The 19,708-nt window shown below is 40.2% G+C and overlaps 1 protein-coding gene across 3 annotated transcripts in view; it reads right to left on the minus strand.

The window, feature by feature from the left end:
* CHEK1 (checkpoint kinase 1) overlaps nt 1-16,167 on the minus strand; it is a 36,350-nt gene extending 20,183 nt beyond the window's left edge. For 2 of the 3 annotated variants that reach the window (XM_008071420.2, XM_008071421.2), the window contains exons 1-8: nt 15,869-16,167; nt 15,021-15,105; nt 13,263-13,486; nt 10,576-10,640; nt 10,416-10,485; nt 6,859-7,047; nt 5,685-5,789; nt 2,961-3,056 (exon numbers count right to left, since the gene is read on the minus strand). In XM_008071420.2, the coding sequence (XP_008069611.1) occupies nt 2,961-3,056; nt 5,685-5,789; nt 6,859-7,047; nt 10,416-10,485; nt 10,576-10,640; nt 13,263-13,486; nt 15,021-15,085 (814 nt within the window). In that variant the 5' untranslated portion in view covers nt 15,086-15,105; nt 15,869-16,167. The remainder of the gene's footprint in view (nt 1-2,960; nt 3,057-5,684; nt 5,790-6,858; nt 7,048-10,415; nt 10,486-10,575; nt 10,641-13,262; nt 13,487-15,020; nt 15,106-15,868) is intronic. The other variant, XM_008071422.2, reaches the window with a different exon arrangement.
* Nucleotides 16,168-19,708: the final 3,541 nt, after the last annotated feature.

Genomic DNA, 19,708 nt, shown 5'->3' on the forward strand with positions numbered 1-19,708 from the left:
GCAGATCACCGGAGCCCAGCAGGTCGAGGCTGCAGTGGCTGGGAGTGGCCACTGCACTCCAGTCTGGGCGACAGAGTGAGACTCCAACTCAAAAAAAAAATAGAAAACACTGTCACCAACTAAGAGTGAGAATGAGGAAGAAGATAATAAGCGTTAAAGAGGCTGGGCACTGTGGCTCACACCAGTCATCCCAGCACTTTGAGAGGCAAAGGCAAGAGGATTACCTGAGTCCAAGGGTTTGAGACCAGCCTGGGCAACATGGCGAGACCTCATCTCTACAATAAATCAAAAAATTAGCTGGGCATGGTGGTGTGTGCCTGTAGTTCCAGCTATTTGGAAGGCTGAAGCAGAAGGATCACCTGAGCCCAGCAGATTCAGGCTGTGGTGGCTGTAGCATGCTACTGCACTCCAGCCTGGGTGACAGACTGAGACTCTGACTCAAAAAAAGTTAAAGAGAAGAGAAAAGGTATAAAAATTTGATTTAAGAGAATCACACAGTGAAAGAAGGAAAGAAATGTAGTCTGAATGCCAGGCAGCATTAAGGGCCCACTTGCAGCCAGGCATGATGGCCCATGCCTATAATCCCAGCAGTCTAGGAGGCCAAGTCAGAAAGACTGCTTGCACTTAGGAATTCAAGACCAGCTTGGGCAATGTAGTGAGACACCATCTCTAGAAAATAATAATAGTAATAATAAAAATAAGGACCTACTTGAGATTCGTAATCCTGAATTCAAAGTGAACACTGTTGGATATTTTTCTCCAATTGCAGTCAGTGGTACAGGTACAGAGTAGGTAGAAAACTTGGGTTAAACTTGGGTTGGGTTTTGCCCAGTAAGTATGAAGAGGGAAGAGGGCAAGGAAGTTAAAGATGACAAACACAAAACAGTTATTGATAATTACTGACCTAAGAATTTAAGAGAGGTATGGATAAAATTGAGGACCTAGGGAAGAGGCAGGTAAAAGACCGTGAAAAGGTAGCAGAATTAATGGACTGCAAGTCTAGTTAGAGTCAAAGGATTGTTAACATCAGGATATGAAGGGAGGAAGTCAGAAAAAAATTATACTGATGATCATACCAGAATATTTGAAGACAAGATCACTAGAGGAAAGAAGCCCAAGAAACAGTGAGATCAGGCTATTGGGTGGATCAGCCAAGTGAATATTTAAATTACCAAAAATCATAACAAAAATTACAATAAGAGTCATGTTGGAGAGAGTAATAGTATGGCAGAAACTGTAATTTGGAGTTCAGAAGTTAGAGGGGACACAAATACATGAAGAAAGGAGAAAGTGACCATGAAGAACAAAGATGGACACCTGCCATACTTCCAGATTCAAGCATATGAGGGCATGGAAAAGAAAATACCTACTACTTCAGAAGAAGTAGTGTCCTCAGGTGAACAATGGAGTTCAATTAGAGCAAGAAGGCAAAAGAAACATTCGGAGGGAAATTTAAAAATAATTAAATGTTCCTCATTTATCTCTAGCTATTGTCCTCTCCTGATTCACAATCAAACTTCTTAAATAAGTTGTCTATACTGATTGTTTCTGCTTTTTTACCTCTCTTTTACACTACAATCACTGTGCTCTAGAAATTACTCCCAACTCTCCATCAAATTGCTCTTGCCAAGATCATGAGTAACCACCATCTCATGGAATCCAATGGACAAATTTTAAGCTTCATGTTGTTAATTTATTCAGCACTATTTACTACTGTTATGTACTTTCTGCTCTTAGCCTCAATTACTCTACTCTCCAGATGTTCCTCTCACTTCACGGCCTCTTTGATTCCCTGGCCTTCACACCACTTAAATACTGGCATTTCTTAAAATTCCATACACTCAATTTCATATACCACCATGGTTTAAATTACCATCTATTTGTAGAAAACACCAAAATTGGCATCTCAAGCATATCTCCTGAGTTACGCTTACACACACATACACTAAAACAGTACTGAACAGTTTTCACTTAATTCCTCAAATTTAACATGTCCAAAAACAAATAAAATTTCCCATAATATCTGCTTCTCCCCCTCAGTAACTAAATTAGAACCTAGAAGTCATCCTTGATTCTTCATTCCCCTTCATTTTCCACATCTAACCAGTCTAAGTCTTATGAATTCTAGTTCTTAAAGTACTTTGGAATCATCTCTTTTCTCCAACCTGACTGCAACTAATCTACTCCAAGCCATTATCTTCTCAAATACAGTCTATTAGCAAAAAAGCCTACACCACTTTTAACCTCTTTCTATCCATCAAAAACAGGAGGAAAAAAATAGTAGACAGCACTTTAAAACCAAAGATATAACCATGTCACTTCTTACTTAAAATCTCTCAAAAGTTTCCTCAACAGCCTTAAGTTAAAGTTCAAAATCCTTAACATGGCTTACGAGGTCCTCTTCTACAACTTGGTCACCAGACACCTCTCTGGTCTTGTCTCAAATCTCTCTCCTTCTCCTACTTCTCTGTTCACTCTTTCACTCAACAAATAATTACAGAGTGCCTATGATGCACCATACACTGCGCTAACCACTAGTGATACAGTGATGAACATGACAGACATGGTCAACGTCCTACTGATCTTTCCAGTTCCTCATACACATCAGACTTTCTAAATCTAAGATTTTCCAAATGCTGCTTCCTCTGCTCAAAACCAAATCTGCCACTCACTTGCCTAACTAGCTCTCCATAATCTTTACATCTTAGATATAATGTCATTTCCTCAGGAAGAAAAGTCTTTCCTATCCCTTAAAGAGCTGGTCAAACACTGAGCTTACTCTGACTTTTCCCTTTATAATTATTAATAAAATCACTTACATTTGTTTTTTCTACTAGACATTATAATCTCTATAATGACAGAGACCATGGCTATCTTACGTTGTGTACTTGTGATACTAAATCTGCAAATAACTTTTCTTTCAATGGAAGAAAAAAAAAACTTGTATTTAAGGATATTACCTTTCTTGAGGGGTTTGTTGTACCATCTATCTTTTTTGATGTCTGGAATAGTAATTCTTACTGATGGATTCTCAACTAGGATTTTATGAAGCAGAGCTGAAAATAAAACATTAAGACATTTATAAAAAAAATCACACAGATTAGAAAAGCCTATGGCTCATGATAGGGAACACATTATCTACTTGCTTACTTATGTCTAAATATTTTGAGGGAAGAAATAGAATAAAGCTACTAAATTATTGCTTTAATTTCATGCAGTTGTTCTTTGCTGCTATCTATATCTTAGAATAGTCTTCCCGAATCTGATTCTCAACTATTTGCAAATAAGGAGAACAAGAGACAGGTGGAAATGTTCCTCCTCATGTGACAACATTAACAAAGATACAAAAAAGTCCTCTTATCCATTTTCAATGCTGAATTTCCTTTGGGCAATATGTTTTCATATGACCTCCTCATTCACATGGTTTTATAAGGAACATTTACTTACCAATAACCTCTTTTTTTTTTTTTTTGAGTTGGAGTCTCACTCTGTCGCCCAGACTGGAGTGCAGTGGCTGTTCCCAGCCACCGCTGCCTCGACCTGCTGGGCTCCAGCGATCCTTCCGCCTCAGCCTTCCAAGTAGCTGGAACTACAGGTGCGTGCTACCACGCCCGGCTGATTTTTTGATTTATTGTAGAGATGAGGTCTCGCCAAGTTGCCCAGGCGGGTCTTGAACCCACGGGCTCAGGCAATCCACTCACCTCAGCCTCCCAAAGGCGCAGGATTACAGGCTGAGCCACCGAGCCCGGATCCCACCAATAACCTCTTAAGTGACAGTAACATAACCAGCCATCATCCTAAGGTATCTTAATTATCTTGAGAAAAAATTCATATATCTGCCAATACCAAAATTGTTTTCTAATGAACCAAACTTAAATGTAAAAATGAAGCCATAAAAACACAGGGAACTTTATTTATTTTATAACATTAGGGATAGAAAAAACCTTTCCAAATATGACAATGTAGTCAGAAACCTACTAATAGATTTGAAAAAGACAATATGTAATTTTAAAAAAGAACAAAAAAGAAAATACAGTATATCTATATGTCAATATAGCATAAACAAAATGAAAATAAATGGCAGTGAAAAGTATTTGTAATAAATGCAATGGTTTAATGACATTAATATATTTATTAAATAACACTTCAGCTGGGTGTGGTGGCTCACACCTATTATCTTAGCACTTTGGGAGGCGAAGGCAGGAGGACTGCTTGAGCCAAGGAGTTCAAGACCAGCCTAGACAACACAACAAGATCTCATCTCTACAAAAAAATTAAAAAATTAGCTGAGCATGGTGGCATGCACCTACAGTCCCAGCTTGGGGTACTGAAGTGGGAGGATTCTCTAAGCCCAGGAGGTCGAGGCTACAGTGATCCATGATTATGCCACTGCACTCTAACCTGGGTGACAAAGTGAGACCCTGACTCAAAAAAAAAAACAAAAAAACCTTCAAAGTGATAAGAAAAACAACACATCTCTTGGTTAAAAAGAGCAAAATAGACAAAAAGTTAATAAACACATAAAGGATATATAACTTCATTAGCATTAAATTTAAAATAATAACTATCACTTATAGGCCTACTAGATTAAAGTTTTTTGTTTGTTTTTAATGTAAACTGATGAGACTGATGAAATGGTACGAACTTACTGGAAAGCAATTTGGAAAAATAAGCCATAATAATTAAAAACTACATACATCCTTGATCCTGCAATAATGCTTCTGGGGGTTAAAACAAATAGATAATGTAAGGGTATATGCAAAGATTAAGTCACACAAATGTTTATCACATCTTTTCTATAAGAGTGAAATTTAGGAAAAAATCTAAATCTAACAAAGTTAGATGAGTATAGTAAACAATATCCATATGGCAGAATATTACCACAGCCTTTAAAAACGGTGAATTATATTTTATATATTATTCCATGACCATAACAATTAGTCATGGAAAATGTTCACAGAACATTAAAAAAAACCAGGTAATGAAATTGCATTAGTATGATCTCATTTTGTGTAAAAACACATATACATAACATGTAAAAACACAAAGATATAACATACATATCCCATATACCCATTATGACAGTGGTCCCATAAGATTATAATATGATAGTTTTACTATATCTTTTCTATGTTGAGATATATTTAGATACACAAATACTACTGTTTTATAATTACTTACAATATTCAATACAGTAACATGCTGGACAGGTTTGTAGCCTAGTATCAACAGGCTGTACCATATAGCCTACATGTGTAGTAGCCTTATTTCATCTAGGTTTGCATAAGTACACTCTAGGATAGCGATAAATGACAAAATCACCTAATGACACATTTCTTAGAATGTATCTTTGTTGTTAAGCGAAACATGGTTGTATTTACAAAAAAATATAGAAGTGCATATCGATATTTTTATTTATTTAACTAAAAGGTCATCTAGGAGCATAGATTCAAGTTGCCCTGAACATACACTCCCCAAAATATTTTTAAAAATCTAGGTCTGAGTTCTGGGACTAAAGGGTTATTTTTTCCTTAATTTTTATTTTTATTTTCTAATTTATCTGCAAGGATCATAGATTATTTATGCGATTATTTAAAAGCCAAAAAGAAAAATACTGTAAGAAATACTGTAACAAGACTTCATATTCAAGAAATCAGTACTTTCAATCAAGATAACTCAGTTACCTAGAGGAGCAGAATCAATTTTTTTCCAAGGGTTGAGGTATGTTTTTTTTTCTTTCCAATCAGAATATTCCTGACAATTGTCACTTGGCTGGTCCCACGGCAATTCTAAAAATAAATAAGGCCCAGTTTTCTGAATGTTCATATCACTATAAAGATTTCAAGGAAAAATAACCAATAATACAAACACATGAAAAGTTTCTTCCAAATTAATTCAATATGGCTTTCAAACGAAGAATGCCAACTCAGAATTTTTTTTTTTTTTTTTGAGGTAGAGTTTCACTGTCACCCAGGCTGAAGTACAGTGGCACAATCATGGCTCACCACGCCAGCCTTGAACTCCTGGGCCCAAGCAATCCTCCTACCTCAGCCTCCCTATTAGTTGGAATGGACTACAGGTGTGCACTATCATGCCTAGCTAATTTTCCATTTTTTTGTAGAGACAGGATTTCACTTTGTCCTCCAGGCTGGTCTTGAACTCCTGGGCTCAAGTTTGGCTTCTCAGAGTGCTGGGATTACAGGTGTGAGTCATAGTGCCCAGCCTAACTCAGAAAATTTAGAGGCACTTCAAAGATAGATGAACAATTTTGAGGCCCTAGTGTTTTCAAGTGTTTACATGACTCTTGTAAGAGATAAATACTGAGATTTTTTTCATTTAACTATACATATACATACCTGATTTTAAAAAATCTTTGGGGTTAAAAGTTCCAAGTTAGTTATAGATAAATTACTACTTGCAGTGGACTCCAAAAGTCTTATGTTGAAATCTTAACCCACAATGTGATGACATGTACAGGTATGGCCTTTGAGAAGTGATTAGATCATGAAGGCAGGAGCTGTCACAAGTGATATTAGTGCCCTTATAAAAAGACACAAGTGAGCTTGCTTCCACTCTCTTGACACAGCAAGATGGCCATATGCAAATCAGGATGAGGGCCCTCACCAGAACACAACGATGCTAGCACCCCTATTTCTGACTTCCAGCCTCCAGAAATGTCAAAAATAAATTTCTGCTGTTTATAAGCCACCCAGTCTATATTTTGTTATAGTACTGATTCAGAAGCTATTAAAATACGATCATATCAATATAAATTTCCTGGCTTATTTCATTTATTTTGGTGTAACAAATCTGACTTCTCACAGGACAGGGGTTTTAGCATGATTAAATAGCTCTTACCTCCAGCCAACATTGCAGTAAGTACTATTCCACAGGACCAAACATCAACTGGTTCTGCATGAAATTCTTTCCTCTTCAGGAGTTCTGGAGCAACATAAGGTAAAGTACCACACATCTTGTTCAACAAACGCTCACGATTATTATGTCGAAACACTGTTGCCAAGCCAAAGTCGGATATTTTAAGGTTATCTAAACCAAAAGAAAAAAGGATGACACAACAAAAATTTTTACAAATAGATACACTGAAAGGAAATAAGTTTTGTTAGAAATTACTAGTGTTACTTAAGGTCACAGAATTTCTCTACCATATGACCAATATAAACAAATAAAATTTTTAAGAAAAAATTTTTAAAAAAAAGACATCTTCATCTATGCTAAAAATAGAAAAGGCCTCATCTCTTCTATTAAGAGAAATATCACCAACACACAAAACAGTTTGGACCAGATTAAAAAAAGAAAAAAAAATTTTTTAAAAAGACATCTTCATCTATGCTAAAAACAGAAAAGGCCTCATCTCTTCTATTAACTTAAGAGAAACATCACCAACACACAAAACAGTTTGGACCAGATAGATTAAAAAAAGAAATTGGAATCCATTCTGGAAAAAGAGCATTCCAAACTTGAGCTGCAAGCATAACAAAGCCCTTTGGCAGATAGCATGGGCAGGGAAAGAAGAGGACATCAGTAATATACTAAGCACAACTTTTTCAGCAGCAAACAAATCCAGTTGTCAGGAAGAAAATATGTGAAGACACACCAAACTAATGATCAATAAACCGCAAGACACTGACACAGTGAGTAGGTTGAGGAAAGGAGGAAAAACTCTGAACTAAAAAACAAACAAGGGCAAACTTCCACCCTAATTTCCCATCTTCCAAGCAAATGGCAAGCAGGACTTTCAAGTTAACTTCTACTTAGTGAATATCTACTGTAACCAAGTGACAGACACTATACTAGCCAATGCAGGTAGTAGATAAATGAGTGAAGAAGACTGACAAGAGAAAACTGTCATAAAGGTTATAAAAATATATGCACTACAGGATGATAGAGGAAAGGGATCTAATCTAGTCTTCAGAGTCAAGAAAGGCCTCCTTTTTCAGAGGTATCAACTTGTACAGACTCTTCAGAGGATAATCTAGCAAAAGATGTAAAAATTTAAAATATTCACTCTTTAAACTAGATATTCCCACTTCTAAGGCAATATCCACAGAAATAACCACACAAAGTCACAAACATATTTGCAAATAACTTAAGTGTCCATCATTAAAGAAATGGCTAAATCTTATAATACATGTATACATAAAAACTATGGAGGTACCTGCTATTTAAAAAAAGACACAAAATAAGGTATAAGTGGAGCAAAAAGGCTAATGGCGGCCAAGTGCTATGGCTCACACCATATGAGCACTTTGGGATGCTGAGGCGGCAGAATCACTTGAGCCCAGGAGTTTAAGAACAGCCTAGGCAACACAGGGAGACTCACCTCTAAAAAAATTAGCTGGGCATGGTGGCACACACCTGTAGTCCTAGCTACTCAGGAGGCTGAGGCAGAAGGATCGCCTAAGCTCAGGAGATCAAGGTTGGGGCAAGCAGTGATTGGGCCATTGCACTCCAGCCTGGGCAACAGAGTGAGATTCCAACTCCAAAAAAAAAAAAAATAAAAGGCTAGTAGTATAACAAATAATTACTGCTATTAGGCCTGTGCACAAATTTTAAAAACAGTCATTATTGTCCTACTTTTTCAGGATTCTTCAACAAACAATCTCACATTTCCTTTTTTCCCCATATACCAAATTTTTTGAGTATGTGCCTTACGAAAATAACTTACAGCAGGGTAAATAACTAAACCTCAGGCTTGGACATGATTTTGAAGTACTTTGGTCCAACAAGTGAAGCAATGTTTATTCCCTTTACAATATTCCTGCTAATTATTAATCTAGTGTTTGATTTTAATGTTATAAACTCATTAAATTCCAAAGCACACTATTCTGCTTTTGAACAGATCTACTAGTAGGAGTTATCTTTATACTAATCCAAATTGCTTTCATATAGTTTTCACCCACGTTTTGAAGAACTATATTTAACAATTAGCAAGCTTCCCCTGAGTTCCCTTAATGATTCCTTATTTTGCACAGTTTCATCATTCTGTTCACTTTCCTATAAAAGGACATTAGTGTTCTACATGCCTTTATTGTGTGGACCCAGAAAACCCAGTATTTTTGGTGTAACCTCACCAGAGTAATGTTACACTGCTACCTTCCTAATTCTGGATAATATCACCTTAGTTTTCTATGATCAAATCACATAGTTGGCTAATATTAAGTTTGCTGCCTGGTAAATGTATTTTTCAACCTGCTTTGCTGCCAAAAACATGCCATTTTACTGTACTTGGTTAGTTTCTTCAACCAGATACTAGACTTTAGATATTTCCCTATTAGAAAACAATTTGTGGCCAGGCTTGGTGGCTCAGCCTGCAATCCCAGCACTTAAGGAGGCTGAGGTGAGTGGATTGCCTGAGCCCGTGGGTTCAAGACCATCCCCAGCAACTAGGCAAGACTTCATCTCTACGATAAATAAAAAATTAGCCGGGTGTGGTAGTGCGTGCCTGTAGTTCCGGCTACCTGGAAGGCTGAGGTGGAAAGCTCACCGGAGCCCAGCAGGTGGATACTGGGGTGGCTGTGAGTATGCCATGGCACTCCAGCCTAGGCAATAAAGTGAGACTCTGACTCAAAAAAAAAAAATACAAAGAAAGAAAGAAAACAATTTGTTAGATTTTGTCCACTAAATACATTCATTCATTAAATATTTTTTAAAACCTATTTGTCAGGTACTTCTCTTACACTAGGAATAGAGCATTAAACAAAACATAGGCCAGGCATGGTGACTCACACCTCTGACCCCAGCACTTTGGGAGGCCGAGGTGAGAGGACCGCCTGAGCCCACGGGTTCGAGATCAGCCTGGGGAACTTGGTAAGCCCTCATCTCTATAATAAATTAAAAAATTAGCCAGGTGTGGTAGCAAATGCCTTCCAGCTACTTGGAAGGCTGAGGCAGAGGATCGCCTGAGCCCACTAGGTCGAGACTACAGTGGCCATGAACATACCACTACACTCCAGCCCAGGCGACAGAGTGAGACTTCAACTCAAAAAACAAAACAAACAAAAAATACATAAAAACTACTGCCTCAGACAGCTGACATTTCTGTCTTCTTTTTTGATCCTAATTCTGTAAGTTAAAGCTTTCATTCATTATTTATTCCTCTCAGTTTTATGATATCCAAAAAATATAATCAAACTTCTTAACATCTTTATCCAGGTCATAAATGAAAAAGGATGATCAAGACAAGGTTAAGGTCCAGGGTATTCTAATAAGAACTTTCAGACTTCTCTACTTCATCCACAATTGTACCATGAGAGGCTTGTGAAGTTCAAATACTAATCTTCTCAAATATCCTTGACTTCTCAGATTTCTTGTTTTCAAATTCCAAAAGACTCCATCCTGGCTTGTATGGCTATATCAAAATAATTTAGGTACCAATGACAAAATGCTGAACTTACCTCTTTCATCCAGCAGCAGATTCTCTGGTTTAATATCCCTGTGAGTTATTCCAATACCATGCAAATAAACCTAAGGATGAAGCAGAGGGAAACCAGAATTTAATAATTTACTTCATTCATACTAATTTTAAGAAAAAGGGAAAGGGACAACTGTACCTACCACCCCTGCCATTAGTTGATGGAAGAACCTCTGAGCATCTTGTTCAGGCATGCCTATGTCTGGCTCTATAACAATTAATTATGAAAGTTAGCTTATTGGATAAATATAAGGCATCAATCACATAGTTTCTTAATTTGAAGCTTAGACATTATTGTACTTTAGCAAATAGAACTGAGCGCTAAAAAAAGATTCAGAAGTCCATTGACATACACAGTACTTAACTAATATTCCTATCTGTTAAATGGCAAAAGTAACATCACATAAGAATTATAAAGAAAGCTGGGCTCGGTGGCTCAGCCTGTAATCCCACGCCTTTGGGAGGCTGAGGTGAGCGGATTGCCTGAGTCCGCGGGTTCAAGACCGCCTGGGCAGCAAGACCTCATCTCTACAATAAATCAAAAAATCAGCCAAGCGTGGTAGTGCATGCCTGTAATTCCGGCTACTTGGAAGGCTGAGGCGGAAGGATCGCCGGAGCCCAGCAGGTTGAGGCTGCAGTGGCCGGGAGCACCACTGCACTCCAATCTAGGTGACAGAGTGAGACTCCAACTCAAATAAAGAATTATAAAGAAAAACCAGATCCAGTGCTCACGCCTGTAATCCCAGCACTTTGGGAGGTGGAGGAGAGAAGATTGCCTGAGCCCACGTGTTCAAGCCCAGCCTGGGCAATTTGGTGAGACCTCATCTACAATAAATTTTAAAAGTTGCCAGGTGTAGTGGCACATGCCTGTAGTCCCAGCTACTCGGGAGCCTGAGGTAGAAGGATTGTCTGAGTCCAGTAGGTAGAAGTGAGGTAGCCATAAGTGTGCCACTGTACTGCAGCATGGGCAACAGAGTGAGACACCGACTCAAAAAAAAAAACAAAAAAAACAAACTATCATCCAAATCAAGAAGGCAAGCTATGCCTTGAAAGTCCCTAGTTACTCTTATACTAACCCGGATTAATTTGATATCCTTCAAATTCTCCCTATTTCTTCCAAATGCTACGTCTATATTTTTCTCACTCCTGAAATATAATCGCCAAAGGGGAAGTTTGGGCAAATCTAAGCCAATTTCACTAAATATTTAACAGATTTAAACATCATAAAATCTCACACTACAAAGTCATGAACACCTGTAAAGTTCCTTCAGGAGAGTTTTATTAAGAAATGTTCTTTGTCAGCTACCTTTTTATCTCTCTCATTAATGTCTGGTTTCCTTTCCTCAACTCTCTCCTGAGATTCGTATCAGAGATTCTAGTATCTGTAATCAGTTAACTGTTAATGCAATGGATTTAAATAAAGATGCAAAGATACAGTTTACATCCTTCTCAGAGTTCTGCAACATCAGTCTATTAAATCTACATAGAACTCCAAAGTAGTAAACACATAATTTACTAAATATACATACAGCAATCCTAGAAAATTATTTCATTTCAACAAATAAAGAGGAAATATAACAAACTGCTATAATTTTGGATCTGTAAATGTATACAATTTCATGTAACTACAATGTCTACAAAAAGAAAACCATATAGGCAAAGAATACAATGCATTTATAATACTTTACCATGAGACTACAGCTTATAATTTTTTTTTTTAGTTTAAGTCTCGCTCTGTCACCCAGACTGGAGTGCAGTGGCACACTCACGGTCACCTAAGCCTTGACCTGCTGGGCTCAGGCAATCCTTCTGCCTAAGTCTTTTAAGTAGCTGGAACTACAGGCATGCACCACCTTGCCTGGCTAATTTTTTGAATTATTGTAGAGATGAAGTCTCACCAAGTTACCCAGGTTGGTCTAGAACCCATGGGCTCAGGCAATCCTCTCACCTCGGCCTCCCAAAGTGCTGGGATTGTAAGTGTGAGCCACTGCACCAGACCAATCTATGCTTTTTTTTTTTCAGTTGGAGTCTCACTCTGTCACTCAGACTGGAGTGCAGTGGCCGCTCCCAGCCACCACAGCCTCGACCTGCTGGGCTCCGGTGATCTTTCCACCTCAGCCTTCCAAGTAGCTGGAACTACAGGCATGCGCTACCATGCCCGGCTAATTTTTGATTTATTGTAGAGATGAGATCTTGCCAAGTGGCCCAGGCAGGTCTCAAACCTGCGGGCTCAGGCAATCCACTCACCTCAGCCTTCCAAAGCGCTGGGATTACAGGTTGACCCACAGTCTTACTCTGTCGCTCAGGCTGGAGTTCAGTGGTACGCTTACAATCACCGTAGCCTCGACCTACTGGGCTCAGTAGTGATCCTTCTGCCTCAGCCTTCCAAGTAGCTGTAACCACAGGCATCCACCACCATGCCCAGCTAATTTTTTTTATTTATTGTAGAGATGAGGTCTCACCAAGTTGCCTAGGCTGATCTTGAACCTCTGGGCTCAGGCAACCCTCTCACCTTGGCCTTCCAAAGTGCTGGAATTACAGGCTTGAGGCACTGCACCCAGCCTTAGCATATCATTCTTAAACCCTTTGAAACAGCAAACCCAATCAAAATCATTTATATAACTTGGGAAAAAACGTCTTCTTTCAGTGACTCTATATATACTTTCATGCATTAATACAAATTGCAAAAAAGAAAAAAGATAATTGACTCCAATTTCACTGTTCCTCAAGCAATTCTGAAAGAATAATGATCAAATAGCACTTCCAAGACTAAAACACATTATTTTAAAAACTTGTTATGCAGAAAAATTATCTTGAATCTTTTCCATACCTATTCTGTCAAAAAGCTCTCCTCCACTACAGTACTCCAGGAATAAATATTGAATATTGCCTTCTCTCCTGTGACCATAGAATTTCACTACATTCTCATGATTTAGCATTTTATTGATACAGATCTCTTTCTTAATATTTTCTGGACAGTCTATGGCACGCTTCATATCTACAATCTTCACTGCAACTGCTTCTTCAGTTATTCGATTCACAGCAAGCTGAACTCTAAAAAGGAAAAACAGTTATAACATTAGACACTGGAATTCTGTTTCTTTTAAAATTTAGAAATTAAACGCAACTCATCCAAAACTATTTTATTACTTTCTCCACCAAGGAGAAATCAAGTAAATGGTTTCTGTCATGATCTCAACATGTCTCAACAGACATTACTCCTTTCTGAAATGTGAAGTACAATAATTAGCACTCCAAAGAAATCATTATGCTATACACACCCAAATTATTTAATAAATGCTTGATAGAATAAATTGGGACAATAACAATTCTAGGACACATCACAAATATACATGTCCTATTCATATATTTTTAAGAGCATTACCTCATAATAATTCCATACCATATATGCCCTGTGATAATTAGCTGTTCTAAGCACCTAAGGTGTAGATACTGTTACTGACCTCTTATAGTTGAGGAAATAGAGTTACACATTAGGAAGACTGCCTAAGATCACAAAACAATGACTGGTATGTGATAGAGTTAGGATTTGAAAAGAGGCATGCAGTCTCCAGAGCTTGTTCACCATGCTTAAACCCCAAGAAGGAATCTGTGGAAGGGGAAACAATGAATTTCCAAGTCTCCTTTCACTATTTACAAAGAAAGCATTTTTTTAAAAAGGAAGAAAAAAATATTAATCCTTACAAAAGATTTGGTAACTTCGGTTGCCAGAAGTCTTGTATTTCTAAGGCAGGGGTCCTCAACCCTGGCTGTACACCGTGAGCGAGTGGGGGGTGGCGGAGGGGGGGGAAGCCAGTGAACCTTCATGGTATTTACAGTGGCTCCCAAAGGCCAGCACTACTGCCTGAGCTCCTCCTCCTGTCAGATCAGCACTGAAAAGCCTGCTTCCACTTCCAACATCCTATTTTTGTGAAGCAGGGCTTTCTCCAGTGACAGCAACCAAAACTGATGGGTGACCCTGTCCCATCACCCCAGATGGGACCATCTAGTTGCAGAAAAGTAAGCCCAGGGCTCCCTCTGATTCTGCATTATGGTGAGTTGTATAATTATTACATATTACAATGCAGTAATAATAGAAATAGCACTTTGGGGGGCCGAGGCGAGAGGATTGCCTGGGTCTGCCAGTTTGAGACCAGCCTGGGCAACATGGTGAGACCCTGTCTTTGCAATAAATCAAAAAATTAGCTAGGCGTGGTAGCTGTCTATAGTTCCAGCTACTTGGAAGGCTGAGGCGGAAGGATCGCCTGACCGAGCAGGTCAACGCTGGGGTGGCCATGAGCGTGCTCCAGCCTGGGCGACGGAGTGAGACTCTGCCTCAAGAAAAAAAAAAAGAAAGAAAGAAAAAGAAAGTGCACAATAAATGCAATGGCTTCAATCATCTTGAAACAATCACAACCCCCACCATCCGTGGAAAAACTGTCTTCCGAAGCTGGTCCCTGATGCTACGAAGGTTGGGGACCGCTGCTCTAAGACATCACTATATTAGAATAAACAACTCCAAAACAACATATACATACTCAGAAAACTAAAGCAAGCGTGAAGGCAAGGCAAAAGGACTCAAACTCACTCTCCATAGGCACCTTCTCCCAGGGTTTGCACCAAGTCCCAGTCTTCCACAAAGGGTACTGCCATGACTACACCAGGCACCAGGGCTGTAAAAGGCAGGAATCCGGAAAAGATGGAGGATGTGTGTCAGATCAGCTGTAAAGCCACTGAGCCCTGTCTCCTGCCAAGATTCCCCACTGCAAAGAACAGTTCTTGGTTTCCCCTTCTGTCTCATCCAAATTTACCCAAGTCTTTAGACCACAAGCAAGTATACTAAAGTTAGGCACTTTGCCGTGGAACTCACAATCCTCATTCCCACGCACACCGAAGGCAGAAACTCTGCCTTCCTCGGGCCTCAGAGGAAATTTAATAGGTGTGGGGAGGAGCTGGGGGACAAAAGCTTCCTAGTGAACGACTGAGGAAGGGGTGGGGAGGCGACGGTCTGGGGAAGAGTACAGGGATACACGAGACAGCAGAACACGCCGGCGCAGCGCCTCCTCGTCGCCAGCAGTTCCAATTCCAATTCCCACCCCCTCCCGCACTCGCACCCGTTCCAAAGGCCGGGAGGAGCCCGGGGCGGGGCCAAACTGCCCCGAGGAGCGGAAGGAAGGGCTGGGACCCAGAAGGACGTCGTCCAAACTTCTGGGGTTCCCAGTCAGCGGATGAGTAGTCTTTCCTGCCCTCCCCCCACAACGGGGACTTCCTGGTGCCACACTTTTCCACCCTGCGAAACCGTCCCTCCGCGGGGGTCTCTTCGGTCCCCTTCGTTCGCCACTGCCAACTTTCTCTCACCCTGCCCCTCCTCACTAACCTACACCCCGAATTCCCCCTCCAGAACCCTTTCCCATCCTACTGGACGCCCCTTCTCACCGGGTTGTCCTGTGCCCGCCACCACAGGAATCCAAATGCAGCGCTTTTCCCGCCAAAACTTGCCGGCGTCACGCTGTCGCAAACGCGCGCATCCTTGCCGCAAAGCAGGGCGGAGCGCGTTCCCGTGTCCAGGTACTCTGAAGATTGGCGGCTCCGGAGGCCGGCGGCAAGTGGTTGCCGCTCCAGTCCAGGGCTGCTTAGTTGTCAGGGTAGACCCTAGCTGAAAAGATTTAAAGTCTATGGACCACGCCGATGCGAGTTGACCTTGAGCCCAAGTGTCAAATGGCACCCGGTGTGTGAAGCTCCGCCGGGCCGTGCTCGGGCGCTCCTGGGCGGAGCTGCGCTTCCAGGCGGTGGTGCGGGCTCTGCCCCTGGCAGCTCTGGGCCTGAAGGCTGCCGCGATACCCACGAAAGCCGGCAGCCCGTGACCTCGGCACCTGGCTGGGCTGGGCCGTTTGACTGGAGTGTGAGGATCAGTAGTCAATAAACGCTGTAGAGTGCGATACCCTTAATACAGTACTAGAGCCGGGATCCCAGCAACAGCTGTTGAGAATTAGAGGAACTTTGTGGTAGGAGCAGGAGGCTTCAAAATGACTGGCCGTACATTGTGTGGGAGGAGCTTGGGGTTTGGAGCTTGAGGTAATGTCAGAATAACCAACTTTGCCTTGTCAGTGAACCGGCTGCTGGACAGTGGTGTAGTCCAGCCCAACCTTTTCGAAGGAAGGCCACCTCCTAGCTTAGTTGTATGAACTTTTTTTGTTGTTTGTTTTGAGCCGCTGTCACCCAGGCTGGAGTGCAGTGGCATGCTCACAGCCACCGCAGCCTCGACCTGCTAGGCTCAGGCGATCCTTCTGCCTCAGCCTTCCAAGTAGCTGGAACTACAGGAACGAGCCACCACGCCCGACTTTTTTTTATTTACTGTAGAGATGAGGTCTCACCGAGTTGCCCAGGCTGATCTCCAACCTGTAGGCTCAGGCATTCCTCTAACCTAGGCCTCCCAAAGTGCTGGGATTATAGGCTTGAGCTACCGCACCCGGCCTCATTTTTAATGTGTAAGCAAAGGGTATGTAAAAGAGAATATAAAATTTACAATGCAGATAAAATAGAGGAAGCTACTTAAATGGGAAACTAAATTCTGAGGAAAGGGGGCTCAACAAAAACTGAAATATATATTCTGACAGTAGACGAAACTAGGAACTCAAGGCATAAAAAGTATCATTTCCATTAAATTCTCCAGCCCTAAGAACTGGGCTACATACACCCAGAAAAACTACCTATCGTGATGCTGGTAACAGGGTAAAACAGGTGTAAAATATGTTACTCCAAAAACGCAACCATCCGTTTTAAAGAAGCAAAGTTAGGGACAAAAATCAAGAACAGAACTCTTAAAATGCTTGTGTATGAAGTTTTGAGCAATGAAATCAGTTTAGGCTTCATGTAACTTAAAGCATGTATTTGGCTGGTTTTTTTAAGAGACAGGTTCTCACTCTATCACCCAGCCTGGAGTGCAGTGGCTTGATCATAGCTCACTGCAGCCTCGACCTCCTGGCCTCAAGTGATCCTCCCACCTCAGCCTCCTAAATTGCTGGGATTACAGCCATGAGCCATCATGCCTGACAAAAAAAAAAAAGGCAAGTTTTTAGATCATTTATCTCATATTCTCTAGTCTCACTGTGTGCTGAAAACAAAGAACATGAAGAAAATAAGACAAAGAACTGTGTGAATGGAGTTAAATCATTTTAGCCTAAAAAAATAAGGTATACAGATTAGGCAGAATAACCGTTAGTCAGCATATATGAGAATAGCCTCTGTTCCTTTCTGAAATTTTACTAAAATAATAATAAAGGGTACCAATTTTTAAAAGACAATAACCTATAGAATATAAGATACAAAGATGGAAAGCCTTTAGATGAAAAGTAGTTAAATGAAATAAAGATGAAACCCAGGTCTAGCAACAGGAAAGCATTCTTGATTTACATCACAGAAATCCCAAAGGCTCAAGTTGAATTGGTGACACCAGGTAGCTCTGAATGTGGAGGTGAAAATGGGGCTAAAAAGAGGGTAGGTGAAAGACTATGTAAAAAGCAAATAAACACCCGCATCCCCTCCTTCCTCTATATCACCAAGGAATCACCCCTCCCCCCCCAAGCCGGTGTAAAACTTCAGAGAGTATATGTATGGTATGTGAACTGAAAAGCATTAGGCACAGTTAAAAGCCTGGGTACTTTTTTTATGCACTAAAGGTTGATCTTGTAAGACTTCTTTCTCTACTCCACTCCTACAAAGCTGGCAGCCTGGCTTATATCCTTGAGTAAGGGAATATTCAAGCTTTCTCCAGGGAGTCTTACCTATAGAAGAAAAAAAAAATCTAAAATTGGGATTTCCTAGGGTAACTGCCCAGCTAGATCACAGTAGACCAAAACACACATCAACAAGCCTCCATCTACCCCCAATAGACCTTTCAGTCGGCTTCTCAGGGTCCCACTCTTAAAGAAGAGCAGACAATCAAGAATTTGAGAAAGTCTTTAATTCAAAAGGTGTCAAAACAGAGGAATATTCAAACAAAAAAAGCTCTTGGACATTAAAAACATGATAGCAGAAAAAAAGAAAACTTTTAAATAGATAAATTAGTAAATAAAAATTAGAAAATAAAAAGTTGAAATCTCTGAGAAGGAAGAAGATAGAAAATAAAGGAGTAAATATAAGAATATTAAGGGATAAATTCAGGAAATCCACCATCCAGATAATTATATTTTTCAGAAAGAAAAAGAGGGTTGGGGAAATCCACATATAATGCAAGAATATTTTCCATAACTGAAGAACCGGACTTTCCCTACATAAAGTCCAAAGTACCAAGCATAATGGATGACCCACTCAAGACACATCATTGGGAAAATTTCAAAACATTACAAAGAGAAGAACTTGAGAAGTGTAGGGTGAGAAGGAATGGATACATTAAAAAAAAAATCAAAATTCGAATAGCACTGTATTTCTTAACATTTGGAAGATAGAAAACGAATGGGTCAATGCCTCCACAACAATTCTGAAGAAAAGATACTCCCAGTCTGTATTTCTGCACCCTGTTAATCCAGTATGACAAGAGACATGCAAGGTTCTTAAGATAATTTATCTCCTACACACACTTCCTCAGGAAGGCACTTAAAGGTGACAAACCAAGAAAAAAGGGAATTACTACACACAATGACAGTGAAAGGACACACCAACCCAAGAGGTGTGCAGCAAACCTGGAAAGTAAGCCAGTCCAAATTGGAACAAAAAAAACCAGAATATGTCTCTTAAGAAAACACCTAATAGCTGGGCTCGGTGGCTCAGCCTGTAATCCCGTGCCTTTGGGAGGCTGAGGTGAGTGGATTGCCTGAGCCCACAGGTTCAAGACCCACCTGGGCAACTTGGTGAGAGCTCATCTCTACAATAAATCAAAAATCAACCGGGTGTGGTAGTGCGCGCCTGTAATTCTGGCTACTCGGAAGGCTGAGGCAGAAGGATCGCCGGAGCCCAGCAAGTCAAGGCTGCGGTGGCCGGGAGCGGCCACTGCACTCCAGTCTGGGTGACAGAGTGAGACTCCAACTCAAAAAAAAAAAAAAGAAAACACCTAATGTGTCTGAACATATTAAAAGGAAGTTGGCACAGATTGAGAAAAACTGGGGGGACAAATTAATGACAAGTACAAAAACAAATGAAAAAAATGTCCTAAAAAAAGTTATGCAGGAAAAGAAAATTTGTAATAGTAAAACATGGCCTAGTTGTGAATAGCTATAAGGTAAAACGAAATACTAATCTAACCTAAATTTTCATTCTAATAGAACTAAATAGAATACC

Source organism: Carlito syrichta, unplaced genomic scaffold, assembly GCF_000164805.1.
Source record: "Carlito syrichta isolate Samal-C Ts95f unplaced genomic scaffold, Tarsius_syrichta-2.0.1 Scaffold314325, whole genome shotgun sequence".
In the NCBI taxonomy this organism is placed as follows: domain Eukaryota; kingdom Metazoa; phylum Chordata; class Mammalia; order Primates; family Tarsiidae; genus Carlito; species Carlito syrichta.